Source organism: Amblyomma americanum, chromosome 2 (assembly GCF_052857255.1).
Source record: "Amblyomma americanum isolate KBUSLIRL-KWMA chromosome 2, ASM5285725v1, whole genome shotgun sequence".
In the NCBI taxonomy this organism is placed as follows: domain Eukaryota; kingdom Metazoa; phylum Arthropoda; class Arachnida; order Ixodida; family Ixodidae; genus Amblyomma; species Amblyomma americanum.
This window is the reverse complement of record NC_135498.1, coordinates 1,700,414-1,719,038: the sequence shown is the minus strand read 5'-3', so window position 1 is coordinate 1,719,038 and position 18,625 is coordinate 1,700,414. Positions and strand designations below refer to the sequence as shown.

General features: G+C 45.8%; 1 protein-coding gene across 6 annotated transcripts in view; it reads right to left on the bottom strand.

The window, feature by feature from the left end:
• Positions 1-871: 871 nt before the first annotated feature.
• The window catches only part of sog (chordin short gastrulation), a 362,751-nt gene continuing 344,997 nt past the window's right edge, over positions 872-18,625 (bottom strand). For all 6 annotated transcript variants that reach the window (XM_077652791.1, XM_077652790.1, XM_077652794.1 and 3 more), the window contains 11 exons: positions 16,433-16,577; positions 15,737-15,957; positions 14,453-14,581; positions 13,399-13,620; positions 12,878-12,971; positions 12,441-12,601; positions 11,837-11,945; positions 10,437-10,532; positions 10,217-10,314; positions 9,398-9,497; positions 872-5,137 (listed from right to left, as the gene is read on the bottom strand). In XM_077652791.1, the coding sequence (XP_077508917.1) occupies positions 5,064-5,137; positions 9,398-9,497; positions 10,217-10,314; positions 10,437-10,532; positions 11,837-11,945; positions 12,441-12,601; positions 12,878-12,971; positions 13,399-13,620; positions 14,453-14,581; positions 15,737-15,957; positions 16,433-16,577 (1,449 nt within the window). In that variant the 3' untranslated portion in view covers positions 872-5,063. The remainder of the gene's footprint in view (positions 5,138-9,397; positions 9,498-10,216; positions 10,315-10,436; positions 10,533-11,836; positions 11,946-12,440; positions 12,602-12,877; positions 12,972-13,398; positions 13,621-14,452; positions 14,582-15,736; positions 15,958-16,432; positions 16,578-18,625) is intronic.

Below are 18,625 nucleotides of genomic sequence, written 5' to 3'. Positions count from 1 at the left end.
GTATCCTGAGTCTAAACAATGGCAATGTACTAATTACTGATAACTGTGACAAGGCCTGCTGCTTCAATATTTATTTCCAGTCTGCTTTCAAAACATCATGTTTTGAACTTCCGGTTGCTAAGGGCGTTGTGTTAGAACCTATGGCTGAATTTAATGTGACGTGCAGTGGTCTGAAATTATTTGCGAATATGAATGTCCCCGCTGCAGATGGACCTGCTGACATGCCTTTATAATTTTTAAAGTCTTATTCCGACATGATTGCCGATTACCCAGTCATGATATTTTAAAAATCATTCAGTTCACCTTTACCTCAAGAATGGAAAGTTGCTAACATAGTTCCGATCCATAAAAGTGGCTCAGGGAATACCGTCTCCAACTGCAGACCGATTTCTCAGATAAATTAATGGTTGGACGTTCGGGATGATCAACTTGGGTCGCACAAAGACCACCGCTGGGAGCCCCTGCCATCGCAGGACGGTGGCGCATCGCTCAACCGCAGCACCAAAAGAGGCATGAAGGCTCTCAGGGTTTTATGTATGCAAATAGAGAATGACGCTCCGCATATTTGGGAATTAACCCCTATGCTATCCAGTCATACCCTTCAGGCGGAGCTTAAGTGACTCCTCCAATTTTTGTCGCCACCGTCGAGGTGATGCTATTTGTGGCGTGTACTTCTGATTTGTAGCCTGCATTGTTTAGTTCCTGTACCCATTCGTGCCGTTTCTGCAACATTCTGAGCAGGCAAGCAGACGACGAGGCGCGAAGGAACACCCTTTTTAAGACGTCTCCGCTCTCCTGATTGGTTGACCAGATCTGTAGCTTCCATAGTACTGCAAGTGTTGAGATGGAGCATAAATCACACACTGAAAAATAATGTAGAATGGTGATTTAATGGTTCTTCCCAAGGTCAATAAGCCAAAGTTGATACATTGATGGCAATAAAAATATTGCACCAAAGGAAATGTAAACAATGCAGTGAGGAAAAAATCATGCACAAATCATCAGAGATAAATATCTAAGCAAGCGAAAAGCTGCCTTATCCCGCTCAATTATCCGTGAATGCCCATGGATCACTGAAATCCAACGCACGTACCAGCAAGGCTAATGTTGGCGTGCTTTCTCATCGCGTGAAGGATGGCGTTCTTGAGTTTCCTCACAGGCGAGGGCACGTCTTGGTGACATTTTTGGGAACTTTTCATTTATTATATCGCACACAAATGCAACACTCATTCCTGGCACGAAGCGAACGCTGCCAAAGCTGCACACTGGACGCGAAGAGTCAGTGAATCGTTCGAAGCCACGTGACTTCGCTCGCTCCTCATACTCATCCTCAGCCCGACTACGCCCACTGCAGGGCAAAGGCTTCTCCCATATCCCTCCACTTAACCCTGTACTGTACCAGCTGCGGCCACCTTGTCCCCACTAACTTCTTAATCTCATCCGTCCACCTAACTTTCTGCTGCCCCATGCTATGCTTCCCTTACCTTGGAATCCATTCCGTTACCCTTTATATCATCGGTTATTTTGCCTTCGCAATACATGCCCTGCTCAAGCCCATTTCTTCCTATTGATTTCTCTTACGTTGTCATTAGACCACGCTTGTTCTCTGACCCACTCTGCCCTCTTCCTGTTTCTTAACGTTAAGCGTATCATTTTATTTTCCGTAGCTCGCTGCGTTGTCCTGAAGTTGAACCCTTTTCATTATCCTCCACGTCCCTGCCCCATAGGCAAGCACCGATAAGATACAGCTATCATATACTTGTCGCTTGAGGGATATTCGTAAACTGAAATTCACAATCTCAGGGAATCTGCCAAATGCATCCCCCCCCCCCCCCCCCAATGTTATTCTTCTAGTTATTTCGCTCTTGTGATTGGGATCTGCGGTCACTACATGCTCTAAGTAGACGTATTCCCTTACCACTTCCAGCACCTCGCTACCAATTGTAAATTGCTGTTCCCTTCCGAGACTGTTCAAAAATTAAGTACTTAAGTTTTCTGCACTTTTAAACCGACAGTTCTGCTTTTCCTATAAGCTCACTAATCATGCTTTGCAGTTCATGTCCTGAGTGAATCAGCAGGGCTATGTCAGTAGCGAATCGCAGATTACTAAGGTATCCTTCTTTAACTCTTATCCCCAACTGTTCCCAGTCCAGGCCTCTGAATATCTAAACAGGCGGTGAACACTAAACTCAGCCCTGATATATACTCAACCCCCCACCAAGACCCCTGCCCCTCGGCGCTGTCTGTTAACTCATAACGTCACTCGGTCAGTGGAATACTGCAGGCATGGTGGCCAAAGTAAGCTATTTGCTGCAAAAATATCTTGGAGTATCAACACCTGCTCATGAAAGATGCTGCCAGATTTTACGAATTTGCAAGTTCTTGACGAAATAGCAAGCAGTGAAACTTGGCCATGTGTATGCGTTTTATTTTTTTTTGTCTGCTTCTAAGTTGTATATAGACGCATTTTCTTGTAGTTTCTGCGGTAAATAATAAACACTTCAGAGTACTGCAGTATTTATTGATTAGTTCAAGTTCACCTGAAGAAAAAAATTCTGATAACAAAATTTGCACCGCTGACATCGGTGTCGCTAAGAGCAAGCGCCTTCAATGTGCGTAGCTTTTAAAATGTCCCCAGGGAACTTTGCTTGCTGCCGATATATTCCCCTTAGTGCGGCTGGAATTCTTGGAAGGCACATCATCGAAACCGCGGGCCACATGCTCGATTTCAGGACACTGAATTAGCACAGCATATTTGGTTTCACTGTCTATTCGGTTGAAGCTTGGAAACTCGCTGCCCGGGTGTCTTCCAACCAGCTGCTCCGTTCACTTTCACTAAACCATTTATGCGAGGGTCCGCCGCCTTCCTGGTTCAGCCATGAACAAAGACGACGACGTTCGCTTTTTCCGCACGCTGGCCCTTAATTTGATGTATTCAATTCTGTGATGTTTAATCTTTGTCTTACTACCCAAAGCACAACCATTAGCTTGGCACCAGCTTACCCTCTTCTCACAGCTCTCCTCACTGCACACTGTCCAAACGCCGGTCGCGGGTATGTGCCATGTCACTAAGGCAGCAACAACTGCACAGCTCATAACCGGTATCTCACCGAGGGTCACGTGGGAAGTAGCTCAGTATATACACTATCGCCAACCATTGCCACGTCGGTGGCTTTGGTGCTCATATCGCAAGGCCAGTGTTTTTCCGCATCAGCGTTCTGGCGATGCGTCAGCGTTCTTGCATCTTGCATCAGCGTTCTGGCGATGCAAGTATACAGCTTTGCGCAATCACATGTGGGAAACGCAGGAGAAAGCAGGAAATGCACAGTTAACGCCATCGCATTAATAAAGAAAACCTTTTCATAGGTGCGAATCTTGTAGCGCGATAATTGGACAATTATTTTGAGCGAAAACGAATGGAATAATTCTATGTAACATGAATTTTTGCGTAACGCCACGCAAGCTTCACCGGGACGCATGAGTGTTAGAAAGCCCCGAAATAAAGAGGAAAGCCAACAAACAAATCATGTCACTTGACAACTGCACAGATTGAACATAGAGCTGCAGCGAGAGAATTTAGAGACAACTCTTGTTGAGTCTGATAAGAACATGGCTTCTGCAGACTCCGCTTCTCATACGAGATGAAAGGGATAAGCTCGCCAACATAAGTTAAATTAATGCATTTATCAATAAACAATCAGCGCAGAACTCAACATTATTATTGTCGCCGGCTTTTGCCGCAAAAACTAGCGCAAGTAAAAACTGTTCGAACGGACATCACGAAGTAAGCTTCCTATTTCAGACCTGGCAAATACATACAAACAGGGAGCCTTATGAACTGCATCGCGTATGTTCTATGTGGAGTTATATTTAAAGGCAGCGTTTGTACAATCATTAAGGTAGGCAGACAACTTTTGTGCCCCTTCTCTGCTTACAGAGTAAAAAGAAGCGAGCATGCATTTATGAGAACTGCAAAATTACATGACGTGGTGCTCTTGAATGTCAACCCGTAGCCGAGGACAAAATGATGTTATTTTGCAGCACTGTGTCTTTGCATTCGCAGTCAAACACTGCCGTAGCTAGTGCCCTACACAGCAAAAAGCAGTTTCTAGGGGTTAAAATGCTCCAAATTTAATTTAGAACAAAACGCCTCCTTGAAAAAGCAGCTCACAACTCAATTCTAGGCACATCTTTACGACGTTGCAAACATAAAAAGCATAAATACTACAAAGTATCGGGACCCTGACAAGCAGCAGCAATCACACATTTTGTCCAGTGATGAGATGTTGATGTAGCCACAGTAGCGGTAGTCTATTGATTGCGTCGAGGTTTGAAAAATTCAGACACATCGACAAACATGTTGAAGAGAGAATTTTTCCCTCGCGTGTGTTGAAACAGGTGCCGCTACTACTTGGGCCTACAGCAGTAATTCCGCCATTTGTTCTACACAGCACGTGAACTACGAGCCTCACATGCGCACCGAACGGTTTCTTGGCACAGGCAGAGACGGAGACCGAGAGGGGACACCGGCACTCGTCGCATATTTCGAACGGCAGACGAACTTCGCCGCAGACGCCGGGTGCGAGCAGGCAGGAAGAGTTAGAACACGCCTACGCTAGTATTTCCCACTCGTAGAGCCGTGTTGTGCCGTCGTTCAAGCTCACGCGCAGCGTTTCTCGGCAATGCTCGCGGCCGTGTCCACCGCAGCTGTCTTCTCAGCCGACGCGGCACCACAGCTGGCGGACACGCAATGACCCTCGCCGTAGGTGAGTCTCGTCAGAATACTTTTCTCGGCTTTCGATTCGTCGAACACGCCAGGCGTCGAAAGAAGAGTCAAAAGCCGCCGATGGGTGGCAGCACTGACTCTGGTCGGCATCTCAACTGGGAACTGACGCAGCGGCAGCAAGTCGTCAGGAGGCGTGATGACGTCACCTTCGGGCGGCGCTTAACCCGGAGGTGGTAGTTGGTGGAATGTACAGCTGCCAGGGTTTAGCCGTGCCTGCTGGCTCGCTAGTGGTAAGTGTGGAGGTGCCAGCCGTGGGCAGCACCGGGTGGGTGCGGCCTCAGTTCCACGGCGCCCCGCCCCGGCTCTTGCGCTTCCGTCCCGTCCGCCGCGGAGGTCCCGCACGACTCTCGCCTGCAACAGTGCGCGCTTCGAGTTCATCCATTAGGTGCTGCTCATCCCGTGTGTGTTTACGCCCTTTCCTGCCATTTGTTGCGACACTCAGTCATTATAAAGCATGTGCTGCAAAGCCACCGTCACCGATGGGACATGCTCACGAAGAATGAAAACAGCAAGAGTAACCACCATTTTTAAGAAAGGTGTCAGGCAGAAGATAAAAAAACTACCATCCAATATCGATCCTCCCAGTTTTTTCAAAGGGACTAGAGAAAATCATCCTCACTCGGATGTTGTCAATTTGTAGCAAACATCATCTCATGACTGAAGCACACTATGGCTATCAAAAACGCAAGTCAACAGAACTCATTTTAAACCAGCCAGAAGACGCGACACAAAGGAAGAAGCAAACAAGACGAGGCTGGACTAACAACTGAAGTTTTATTGAAAGGAAGAAAACAACGAAGACTCGCACTGAGATGCGCGCGCACATAAGCCGTATCAGTGAAAGGGCACACAAAAAAATTTTTCAATGTCAGGGTCTTACTAACAAGTTATCTAAAATGGCAAATTCCTTAGCGTGAAGGTTTACCGACGGCTTAGCCACACACGTGTCCTTAGCCTTAGCAATGTAGAAGGCTTCAACTATCTCGCGACAGATTTGTTTTTCATTTCTATAAACTACAGTAGTGTCGCTGAAGTCAGGCGTGCAAAGAGACAGATCATCGTCCGATTTGCATTCTCGAGATTGCACGTGCAACGCCAGATTAGAGTTCGCCTTCCCACCCAGAGAGTTAGAATGCTCCGTCAGGCGCACATTTAGACATCTGCCCGTCTGCCCGTAGTAGCATCGACCACAAGGCAGCGGAACGCGATACACCACATTCTTTCTGCAAGGGGCGAGCCGTGTCTTATGTGACACTGTGCATCGCGAACGATCACTTGATGTTTTATCAAGCCTCCTTTTTACGCTGGCGCCAGCGTAAAAAGGAGGCTTGATAAAACATCAAGTGATCGTTCGCGATGCACAGTGTCACATAAGACACGGCTCGCCCCTTGCAGAAAGAATGTGGTGTATCGCGTTCCGCTGCCTTGTGGTCGATGCTACTACGGGCAGACGGGCAGATGTCTAAATGTGCGCCTGACGGAGCATTCTAACTCTCTGGGTGGGAAGGCGAACTCTAATCTGGCGTTGCACGTGCAATCTCGAGAATGCAAATCGGACGATGATCTGTCTCTTTGCACGCCTGACTTCAGCGACACTACTGTAGTTTATAGAAATGAAAAACAAATCTGTCGCGAGATAGTTGAAACCTTCTACATTGCTAAGGCTAAGGACACGTGTGTGGCTAAGCCGTCGGTAAACCTTCACGCTAAGGAATTTGCCTTTTTAGATAACTTGTTAGTAAGACCCTGACATTGAAAAATTTTTTTGTGTGCCCTTTCACTGATACGGCTTATGTGCGCGCGCATCTCAGTGCGAGTCTTCGTTGTTTTCTTCCTTTCAATAAAACTTCAGTTGTTAGTCCAGCCTCGTCTTGTTTGCTTCTTCCTTTGTGTCGCGTCTTCTGGCTGGTTTAAAATGAATACTTACCAACTCGCCCAGTCCTCAACCTTGTTGAATTCAACAGAACTGGCACTTTTAGCTCAGAAACAGTACCTATCAAGAAACTTTGGAAATAATTGCTGACTATTGGTATATTTGTTGATTATGCATGCAGGCTTTCGACATCATTCACAATATCCTTTTCAGTAAACTAGAATCGTATAGTATCAGGGGCACACCTCTTGTGTTATTATCCTCTTATTTAAAAAGCCGGCACCAATTTGTCCCCGTAAATGAAGTCAGGTCGCAAACTAGGGAACTAATTTCAGGTGTACCACAGGGAACTAAGCACTCGCCATTACTTTTTAACCTTTACATTAATCATCTAGTATGTATTTACCAAGAAACAAAATTTCTAATGTATGCTGATGACATGAGTATTTTTCTATCACCCCCAGCTACGCAGATTTGATTAGAATGGCAAATGAACTTCTTGATAGGCTTTCTGTTTGGTCTAAAACAACGATCTGCAAGTAAACTGCAATAAACCCAAAGCAATAATTTTTCGTACTCAGGGTAGAGAAATTCCAGACAGCCATAGTGTAATGCACGAGTCTATACATATTGAAGTTGTGAATACATTTAAAATTCTCAGTGTAATCTTCTCGAATCACTTACAATGAATGAGCACACAAATTTAGTCTTGAAGAAGCTCAGCACTACAGCTGGTTTGTTAAACCACAATATCTATGTATTTCCTACTGATGTTAAACTACTACTATATAATGCACTGTTTGTCTCACATATTATGGCTCTTTGGTATGAGGTAAAACAACTCAATCAAATCTTAATAATATTTTCACCATGCAGAAAAGGGCTTTACGCATTATTCTAAATGCATCTTACACTGAACATAGTGATTCTCTCTTTGAGAGATAAAACGTAAAAAAATCCGAGATATTTACACATATAGACTCTTCCGTGAATTCTGTTTTAGTAGAAAGAAACATAATTCTACATTATTTGGCAACGTTAATTTGCATCTAAACATACCCACTCATACTACACGCGACTTTGAAAAGTGGGAGGTAAAAAGAGACAGGACAACTTACAGTAAACATATGATTGAGAACAATTTACCATGGTTATTAAATTTTCTTAATGAAATTGACATCAATATCGAAAATATGAGGCCCTCATATTTTAAGACTTCCTTGAGTTCATATACTTAGGAGAGCACGTTGTTGGGCGAGTCGGACGCACATACTTAAAGAAGGGAATTGTGCTAAAAAAGACATGGACGAGAAAAGACAAGGACGGGCGCAAACTCGCAACTGATTTTATTCAGAAAGAACACAAATATATATATACCTAGATTCTTATCCAATCATTGCCTAAGCGCACATGCCAGGAACGTTTTCTCTTTCTTATACAAATTGATACTAGAATCGCTTACGCATTCATCACCTGACTTATCAATGAAAAAAGCCTCTGCGAGTTCACGTGCTACCTGGTTACGACTGCGCCTTAAGATTTTTGTTCTAGCCAGCAAAGGCTGGCATGCTTTATCAGGCGTAGCCAAAGGGCATGCGCCGCAATGTAAGGCCAAATTTGACCCTTTTCCGTTAACCATAGAAAGCTTATGTTCCCTTAGTCGTTCATTTATACAACGGCCCGTCTGGCTGATGTAAACTTTTCCACATGTCAGGGGTCAAATTTGCCCTTACATTGCGGCGCATGCCCTTTGGCTACGCCTGATAAAGCATGCCAGCCTTTGCTGACTAGAACAAAAATCTTAAGGCGCAGTCGTAACCAGGTAGCACGTGAACTCGCAGAGGCTTTTTTCATTAATAAGTCAGGTGATGAATGCGTAAGCGATTCTAGTATCAATTTGTATAAGAAAGAGAAAACGTTCCTGGCATGTGCGCTTAGCCAATGATTGGATAAGAATCTAGGTATATATATATTTGTGTTCTTTCTGAATAAAATCAGTCGCGAGTTTGCGCCCGTCCTTGTCTTTTCTCGTCCATGTCTTTTTTAGTGCAATTCCCTTCTTCATATACTTACGAGCGATTATGTGGTGTGTTGTAACAGACCTTTCCTTCTTATCTCTCAAGAATATCTGGATGACTGTTTTTCCAGAACCTGTGACCTGTGTATGCTGTGCTTGGTATGTTGTGCTTCTTTCTCCATGCTACCACGTGTAAAGGGGCTCGAGGGCCTCTCAATTAAGCTGCACTGTCGCAGCTTTTACCTCGGCCCCCTCCTTTATGTAAAATGGAAATCAATAAAAGAAATAAAGATGATGACGGCGGCAGCTATGCACGCCCCTACATGGCGCGGTAACTGCTCAGTAAAACTGAATTGGCAGTGCTCTGCGAAGGACGATGCACTTTAAGGTAGACTAGTATTTATACGGCTCGCAAATTACTGATGAGTGGTATTTAGTGAAGTTTCGTACCTGGTTTCTGTAAAAAGCGGAACATAAGCCTGGCACGAGTTACTTATTTGTAAGGTTAAACAGGAAAACAAATTTATTTTTGATTTGAAGGATAGGTATGACTCACCATTTATGCCACTCTGTACGAAATATAAATGATTTAATAAACTCATAATTGATATAATTATATAAGTTATGAATGATTAACTAACACGTGTGCACCTCACAAGCATAATGAATTACCCTGTACTTCTCTTGAATGACGCAGTTGGACAAATTTGGAATATGGTACCGTTATCGGCGCAGCGTGGACAGCACTCATCTTCTTTCTGGAACTTTATTGGACATGACAGCTTGGGACATCGCTGTCTTCGACAGCGAGATTTGCCATCCTGTTAAAAGTAACAAAAACATTAGCTTTTTAAAATAATCCTGTAAACACTGACTCATTGCACATCATGATCAAAATAAGCTGCGCACTCGCTTTTTTTTAAGGTAGCAGTAAATCCATCAGTGTATCCAGCATTGACATCTTTGAGCAGGCAAATTCCAGTTTGTAGGGGCAGCAGCATCATATGTGCTACATTGGAACTGAGCAGCACTACTTGCATACTGGTGCACAAATTGAAGTTATTGTAATGCTCAAACTTAAATTGGTGCTGTGCTTCAATGTTTTCCTAGCCAAAAATAACATGCTTCTGGATTCCATCAGAAATCTAGGGCATACACAAAGTCAAAGAGAAAAGCCTTTCCCAGCATTGGTCTTTTAAGCTGCTTATGTGGTGGGCACATTCTGCACTCTGCACTTTCAAGTCATTTAAATACAAAAATGTGCTTGATGAGATTTGGCAGCATCCTGCGGCTCATTTCACTGGAATGGTTATAATGGCAGAGCTAACTGATGCTTGAAGAAGTTTTTTGGCTTCTTGAGAACAGCATTGATATGCACATAAATTATATGCATGAAAGCCTGTAAACAAGTGAAGAACAGAAAAAATAAATTTCATATTATTAGTCATTAGTTTAAGAATCCCAAAAGAAGCACCATATGATGGTCACACATTTAATTTTCTGGGCTTTGGAATAATGTTCTTCCATGAAAGGAGCATACCTTGCAGTGGCATCGTATACATTTCATTTCGCCAAAAGGCTGCACTGTTGGGTGCCATTCTTCTCCATTATGAAAAACTTGGAGCTGAAATTGACATCCTGCATAGAAAATGAAGGTACAAATAGCAACATAGAACTCCTGTACAGGGGATCAAATAGTTATTGAACAATTTGTGCTATTAAAGCCATTGGTGTGTCTACTGAGGCGGTGTTTTACTTACCACCACTTGATAAGATGTCCATTGGCGTCTTTTTCACGCCTTGGTCATGAAGCTGTGTCGCAGCACTGCCATCCTGAGATTTCACTGGAATAACATCTAAGAGAAAATGCAATGATGCAGAATAAGAGTGAGAAGACTATGACAGCTAGAATGATTACATTGCCAAAGCGAGAATGGCTATTGTCCCCTGACCAATTATATATTCATTGTGAAAACTGTTCATTCTAATATAGACATAAAATCAAGCATAAACTGTTGATGCAACCATACATGATGAAAGTGCTTTCTCTGGGACAAGTACTACTGCTAAGTCAATTTTTTTATAATGGAACAAAAGTAAAGACTACATGTCAGCCAACTTTCCACCTCTAAATAACATTTGCGTGGAGGTATGTTTAGCTTTTGCTTTACACAGTGACAGACCACATACATGAATTTCGCCAATGCACAAACCATTCTGAAACTCCCTACTGAAATGCTATTGTATGCAGCACAAATGGGTTTTGATTCAACCAATTTCAGCACACTGCAACTTTCATTTCAGGGGAAAGTTGGAAAATACTTAGTACAAGTGCCACTTCTTAGTCAGAATGCATCACTTCCGCAGATATGTACCCTGCGTCCACAACTGCACACACCGCAATTGTCAACAGCCGAGCTTCCAAGCCTTCATGGTGCCATACTTACGCTTGTGAAACTCTGGGATGCTGTATCTGTTTTAGGTTTGTATAGTAACGCAGGTGCCTTCCAGCCAGAGCTGTAGCCGTGCCTGTCGCCAGGAGCACTTTCCTTAAATCGTTTGCATAGTTCTAGCCAGATGGCCCTCACATTTTGTGTACCAGCACTAGGGCTTTTGTTTTTTGGTGGAAGAGTGTATAATGCTTTCAAAGGCAATATCGAATAACAGAGTTCAGCTGAAAGTTCCTTCATTTTTGAAAAAGTTCCATGTACAACAGATACTGGAAGATTTCGGCACATTAAAGTAATTGTCTGAGAAATAGTTCAGCGCTCATTATTTACTTTAAGTCATCAAAACAATATAGAATGCAGCCGTTTCAGTACAGCAAACCTTCATTTCAACGAACATGCTATTAAAGTTCCTGAAGGTCCCCCTGTAATGAAGATCGAGTCCATTCAAGTGGTATTTCACTGATCCTCTTTGCCAAAGTACAAAAGGAACCAAGATATTCACTAAGCCCTTGTGTTTAAGTACAGCACGCCAAACGCTTTAAACATAACATTCATGGCATTTTGTTTTCTTCTGAAATCAAGATAATTTGCATTGGGACAATTCGAATTAAAGCACACAATGTCCCTTTATACTTAATGTTTGGCTAAGGTGCAACTGCAGTGGTGTATTATGCTGAGCATACTTATTTAGAAGTATTATGAGAACACACTTGGACACTTCTTGCAGCAGGAAAGAGCATTTTCTCGATAGGCATCCTTGTCTGGGCAGCTGAGTGGCGGACAAGTGATGCGACGACACTCCACTGTGAGTGTAGTGGGCTGTAAGGGAAATGATTATTAGAAGAACTAAAATGTACAACTCATAAAAAGCACTGCAATTTATCTGGCTGAAAAAATTCATGCAGTGACTAGAATCAACAGGTCTACATGCTTCCCATGAGTGACAAAATAGAGCTTATATTTTTCCCCAGTAGTTTTCATTAGCACTCAGGTTGGTCTGCATGGTGAGAGGCTCATTAGTATATGTTTACGAAAGGCGGCATAAGTAATTAAATAACTAGAGAATCTTAGTTCTTTTATTACAGTCTTCTTGACCACAGACAGAAACTAATTCAGAAATTGTTTTAGATAGAAAATAATTTTCAAGAGCCTAGAACAAAAGACAACCATGTGCATTTGGTAGGAACCAAACTGGTGACCTCCTGCAAGCCGCCAGTGTAGAGAGAAAAAAATAATAAATTTTAGTCAAGGGCTGCTCTGGAATTTCATAACTTCGCAAAGCAGAGTACAAACTCCTCTGAAACAAGACTTAACCTGACAAGTGCAGACAGCGCAGCGGCTGAACCCAAAAGGCGGGATGTATGGGTGCCATTTAGATCCGGCCAGGTGAAATTTTTTATCTCCCTCGAGGAAGCAGCCATGCGGCGAGTGGGTCACACCAGGTGCGAAGGTAGCGCCCAGACCACCAGATTCGTCTGCATTGCCCCAAGACAAAGCATAAGTGCAAGGTCTGGCTGCTGGAAAACCGATAGATTAGAATGCGCAGGTTTTATCATCACAGAATACGCACTACAACATCCAGAGATTGAAAATATCCTGTGAATTTCATCTTGAAAACTTAAGGAAACTGCTTTAGTTTTCTGAAAATTATATGAATTATAATGCAGCGAAGCACAGTTTAAATATTCACAGGCAAAGAAAATTTTTTAAAGGTGCTGTTATATTGGTTGCACAAACCAAAGTGCACTCACCTTGACAAGACGGGCAGCATTCCCCTGGGAGTGTCACGGCTTTTGAGCATTGCACGGCAGGGCATACGACGGGGTCACACACCAGACGGCCCCTCTGCAAGGTAGACAGCAGAGAATGAATACCGTGAGAAACGAGAGTAAAAAATTCCCCGAGGCTGGCTAACAAAGGAAACATTTAGAGTTCTACCCTACAGTGTACATGGTGAATTATGTTAGGCTTTGCTGAAGCTGTGGGCCAACAGTACCCCCACTCTTCAAAAGTGAGCTCACGTGGTTGACCTGTCTGCCTGTCAGGCCATTGATGCTCCATTTTCTCTTCCACAGTTCAGACATTTTAGTAGCAACTACAGGTGCCAATGACAGCACTTTTTCCCATATAATACAAGGTACCACATCACGACAACTGTAGCTCTTTACTACTGAGCAAGCATTGTAGGACTCGTACTTTATAAGGTACTCTCAGCCACACAGCAGAAAAAGGAAGCCAGGTCAACTCGATGGTATCACGAAGTACTACGTGCCTGGCAGGAACACATGACGCATGCCTCGTGGCGTGCCGTCCACTGGGCCCCGTCGTCGAACACCTCGCCGTCATAGTAGCATTTGTGGTTGGACTCGATGCGGTAGATTTCGTTGTTCTCCGCGCCTGTGTCGCTCGAGTAGCCGGGAACAGCCATGCCACCGGAACCGGAACTGCCTCCACCCTGGGCTAGCTCGGGCAAGCAGGTCTCCGGGATGCGGATCTGACAAAAGAGGCACAACACCGTACTCAATATCAATGAAGAATGTACGGCAGCCAATATGAACAATTTTTTTACTGCCCACTCTAAAGAATGTTTGTTTTCCTGAATGCTGCAGCTGAAAGGAACGTCTGTCCGTCCGTCCGTTCGTCTCTGTCTAAACAAGAAACGGACGTCACAGCGGCAAAGAATACAAGAGCAATTTAGTTTTTATCACACAAGCCCATTCCCCTCCCCTTCAGATGCAAAAAAGTGTTTTGCCGCAATGACACAACGCTTGCTGTAAAGCCCGCTTTGACGAGCAGCTTAATGGGTAAATTTCGATTATATTTCGTCAAGAACCGGTGTCGTCAGGCGCACAAGCATTTCATATTCGTAATCTGCACAACTCGCTTTTATCAAACCAGATCGGCTCTTCATGCAGCTTTCTGCTAGCAGCTGCCGGGGGGTTTCTGTGCGCGGTTTCTCAGCAGTACTAATATAAAAAGAGAACTCTACTGATGCTGGAGCGCCGCAAAAGGTGACCTGTATTGTTCTTTAGCATTTCTCACAGTCAAACAGGAATGAATGCCTCAAAGCACTTACAGCAACCGCATAATGTTTCTTCTCAAAATGACCAGAAATTGAAGGTTGGTCCACACAAACGACGCAACATTTGTTAAACACAAATCTTTTTCTGCATACCATAAACGACTAAAACATGTTAACAGAAGATGTGGTTTCCCACAGAACTGTGTGCTTGTTTTATGATGTTTTGGGCCCCCGGCTATAATGCCCAAGTGGCGTTGCGGGTTAAGAATAAGAAGTAAACAAAAGAACTTCCGAATGGACTCACATCTCTGATGTGTCCTCTCAGCTCAACTTGCTTGGACTTTCCAGACTTGGAGGTGACCAGCAGGTACGAGGATCCACTGTTGAGTCGGTGCAGAGTCGCCACACTGGGCTCATCCAACGTGTCCTCCAGCTGCAAAAAGCAGAGAACATAGGGCTTTCCCCGTTCACCGCACTGGACACGCGCTCCATCCAAGGTGGCATGTTCAAGCCTGAAGTGCACACAGCACTCATATTAGTACATGTGGTGCAATCAGATATTTGTCGTAGATCTAAGCTGTCCTCAGAAGATGCAGGCTCATCGCGAACACAGTGCAAGAGAAATATGAATAAATTACTTTTCTTTATTTCGGTTGAAAAACGCGAAAATTATAAGCATTTGTACGAATGATTTTTTCAAGCCAGTTTCAATGTTCAAACAAGGCTGCTGCCGCAGGCAGGAAGTGTTGCTCTCCTATGCAAACTTTTCAACTCGGGCTCCTTTTGGAAGTGCATATTCCGGCCAGGGTGCGGGGTGCAGGTGAATATTTTACATTTCCAACTTGGGCAAGCGAAGTGTTTCTCGTAACTTGAGTTGAGCCTCGACGAAAGGCCACTCTCATATGGTGGATTGTTGAGCTAGATGGTGCATGCCAGGATCCTCCACGTCTGTATGTTTCTTTCCTGTGTTCTTCTCCGCCGCTGGTTTTAAGCAAAGGCCACTCTTTCCAGAACGGCTGCAGTTGAGCGTTGCGTCACTGTTGCAACATTTGTGTCACGCCACATGCTTCACTCGAACAACGGAATATATACCGTCTTTGCCAAAAGTAACCAAGCAGCCACGCCAACGGCCGGAACGGGCTTGCAGCCGAATGACGGCCGCTGCTCCCGGGCTGCGAGTGTAAACTGGCTGGCGTAAGCCTTCGCAGTGTGGCAGCACTGCAGAGGCACGAAATGGCTCGCCGCGCATGCTGCCTGCTTCCTTGTTATCATCCAAGGAAGGAGGGCGACAGCGCGGGCTTACGTCACCCAGTTTACATGTACTCGCAGCCGGGGACCGCAGCGCCACCGCTCGGCCGAGAGCCCGCAGTCGTCGCGGCTGCTCCGTTGCTCTTGGCAGAGACGGTGCATGTTCACAGATCGAGACAGAACTGCCACTAGTAAACAATAATGACTGTCCATAAAAAGTTTCCCAACTCAGCCTAAACGAAACAGTGCTCGCAGTCAAACGCACTAAAATTATAGTCGCGTGAGACACGACACTTATATCAACAACAACCCTCAGCACTTGCGCCGGTTCGAGGCCCACCTCGTCTCCGGTGATCCGCTGGAGCACCCGCTGGACGCTGCGCGCGCTGGGCCTGGTGTCGAAGGCGGGCGCAATCTCGAGCAGCTCGAGCAGGCGCCTCTCGGCCGGGTCGAGGCCCGAGACGAAGACCGAGTAGTGCAGTCGGCACGACTTGTCCACCGATAGCCAGGCCTGGCCCGCCGCAGAGCTGTTGCCCTCGGGCACGAGCAGCACGGGCGCCTCTGCGCGAGGACGCGCTGCTCTTGCGCATCGGTTGCATCACACACGCGCGCACGTGAACGTCCTCCTAACAGTACCGGCAGCTCCTTGCTTAGGGTGATTTTAGCGTTGTGAGATGACGGCGCTCTGAGTGTTTCCTTAGGCAGGCTAACAACTTCAAAGCGTCGTCAGCCTCTGCACCCTGATGGAGACCTCAGCCATGCTTAAACAGACGTTGCAGCGGCTGCTTTATCATGAGCCAGTTTCTCGCGAGGGCTTCGTGCTGGTATTTACTCTTAAACTGGGGCAAACAACTGCTGCGCTGGAAGCACGCGCTCTATTGCTTCTCCGTCCCATTTCATCTGCCTCTTTAAATGTGTGCCAGTATAACTGCCTTGGCAGAGTAACATCACCGCTGCTCTCGCGGCGAGTTTCGAGAAGCCACAGACTAAGGCCTGACGCGCAAGCATCGCCGGCCAGGCGGCGTGCACTGCTCACCACTCAGGAAGGCGTCCGAGTAGAGGCGCTGCTTGACCCGTCCGCGCAGCTCACTCTGGCCTTCCGAGAGCACCTTGAAGGTCAGGTCGTCGGTGAGCAGCATCTCCAGCACCTGGCTCGTGCCACGAGTGAAAGTGCCGTTCGTCTGTCAAGAAAGAGGACGGGCACATTCACTCTGCTAGGTGACAAATGTCACGTTATGTTCTCGCCAAGCAAGCGGTGAGATCAAATCTCGAAAACACCGCAAGAAAACGAAAAAAAGAGCAATTCGCTGTGCTTTGGCAGCGAGAGAGACGCTGAGTAAGTACATCCTCTCACTATCGGTGCGCTACTTAAGAGTAAGGATCTCTACTCTTTCTTGCACCACTGCGGAGCCCTGTAAGCAATTATAATGACCGGCATATCCTTGTTGTTGGTGTAGGATATATTTATTGCCATTTGGTGGAAAGCAATCAGGAGAAACAAAAAAAGTGACTGTGGTTTATATACTGCTGAACCTGATTAGAGAGGGAAAGCTGTGCTGGCAACTAGACGCGGTTTGGCGTCTGTACCGTTGAGTGCGTTCCGCACACTGGATATGCAGCGCGCCCACCCTGCCACCCTGGCAGGTGGCAGTTAAATTAATGGGTCAACGCGAGAGGTTGGTCACCCAATGAACGCTCAGCCTTTATATTTAATTTCATTTCATTTTATTATTCTCAGGGCCGGTCAGGTGTTACAGAGAGAACTGGTTAATATAACGAAAAACAATATGCACCGCAGACCGACGTCACAGCGGCAGTTTCAATCGCGCGACATCACGCGATTGTCACGTGACTATTATACCGCCCTCTACCGGCGAATGGAAAGATCAAAGGTCACGGCCAAAGGTTCAAGTGGTGCGACACCATGGTGGACACATTTGGCCTATAGCCACACTTGACAACTCGTTCACTTGAAGGTCAACCGGCAACGCACGGCGAGATTGGCTTTACCTAGCGTAGTGAAGCTTTCGCTTCAAAAACATGACTTGCCTTTAACTGCCTTGACAGGCTTCAAGATCGCAGTAAGCCATATGAGCGAACAACAAACACTGCAAAGTACCACTATGTGAACAACTTCTACTGAAAAAAAATAAACAACACGGTGTTTTCACCGCACACAAATCCATCCCCTCTAAGAGATCAGAAGCTATAGAAGTGAATAATCAGTATGCGGGATAGGACGCTGCTCACAAAGCAGTACGCAGTTGGATTAACTGGAGACCAGCAGACAAGCAAGCGTCAAGCTGCCATGCCAGTGCAGGCAGGTTTGTTCCGCAGAAAAAGCTTAGTACCAAATCCTCCTCCTGCGCTTCCTTTCCTAAGCGGATTGGAAGCAGCAGCCCGTGCTCAGCCTCTTCGTCGCGTCTGCGCAGAAGTGGGAACCAACGCCGTGTCGCGGACGTGCTCAGGAAACGAAGAGAGGCAGCGCTGACCACGCGCTGCTTGGCGGGGCCACGGCAGCCGTCGTCGGAATGCCACGCTGTGGGAGAACGGCGCTTCTCCGATCAGCTGCAACGTCGCCTTCGAGAGAGAAGTGCTTGGGATTGGGCTCTTTGGACATTTCAAAGGCTGCATGCGCTGCTTGGGCAGACAGAGAAGTGTTCGGGAGAGGCAAGCAGAGACGTTAAGCCCAATCTCCGAACTGAGGTTTTATTCCAGAAGATCGGAACAAAGAAATACACGGGACCAAGCCCCGACGACAAGGAGCGCCGACACGGCAGTCGTGTTGTGAACAAATGCCGTTCCGAGGTCGCTGCTCAAAACCGGGCGGCGAAATGTGCAACGCTCGTGTGCTGCTATTTGGGTGCAGGTTAAGCTACTTTAGGAGATCAGAATTATTCCGACTGCATGTGGTGTCGCATATTCTGCTGCGGATCTTCGGTTCCTAAAATCATATCAGCGAAAAAAATTCAACAAACACATTCGTTAGATCTGGCGGCAGGGAAAAAGACATCAGCAGAACAGCGCCCTGCCTCAACGAAGACGGCAAGAAATCTCCCAAGCGCTTTCCGCGGCCAGCCAACAGTTCACCAGCACCTTCGAGTGGCTTTCTTTTTTTCTCAGTTGCGCGTTTATGCAAGTGAGAGATAGAGGGACCGAAAATACAGAGAATCCAGGGGCTAGCCAGTTACAGTTTCCGACACGGGGATCAGGGAGCGAAGGAGACAGG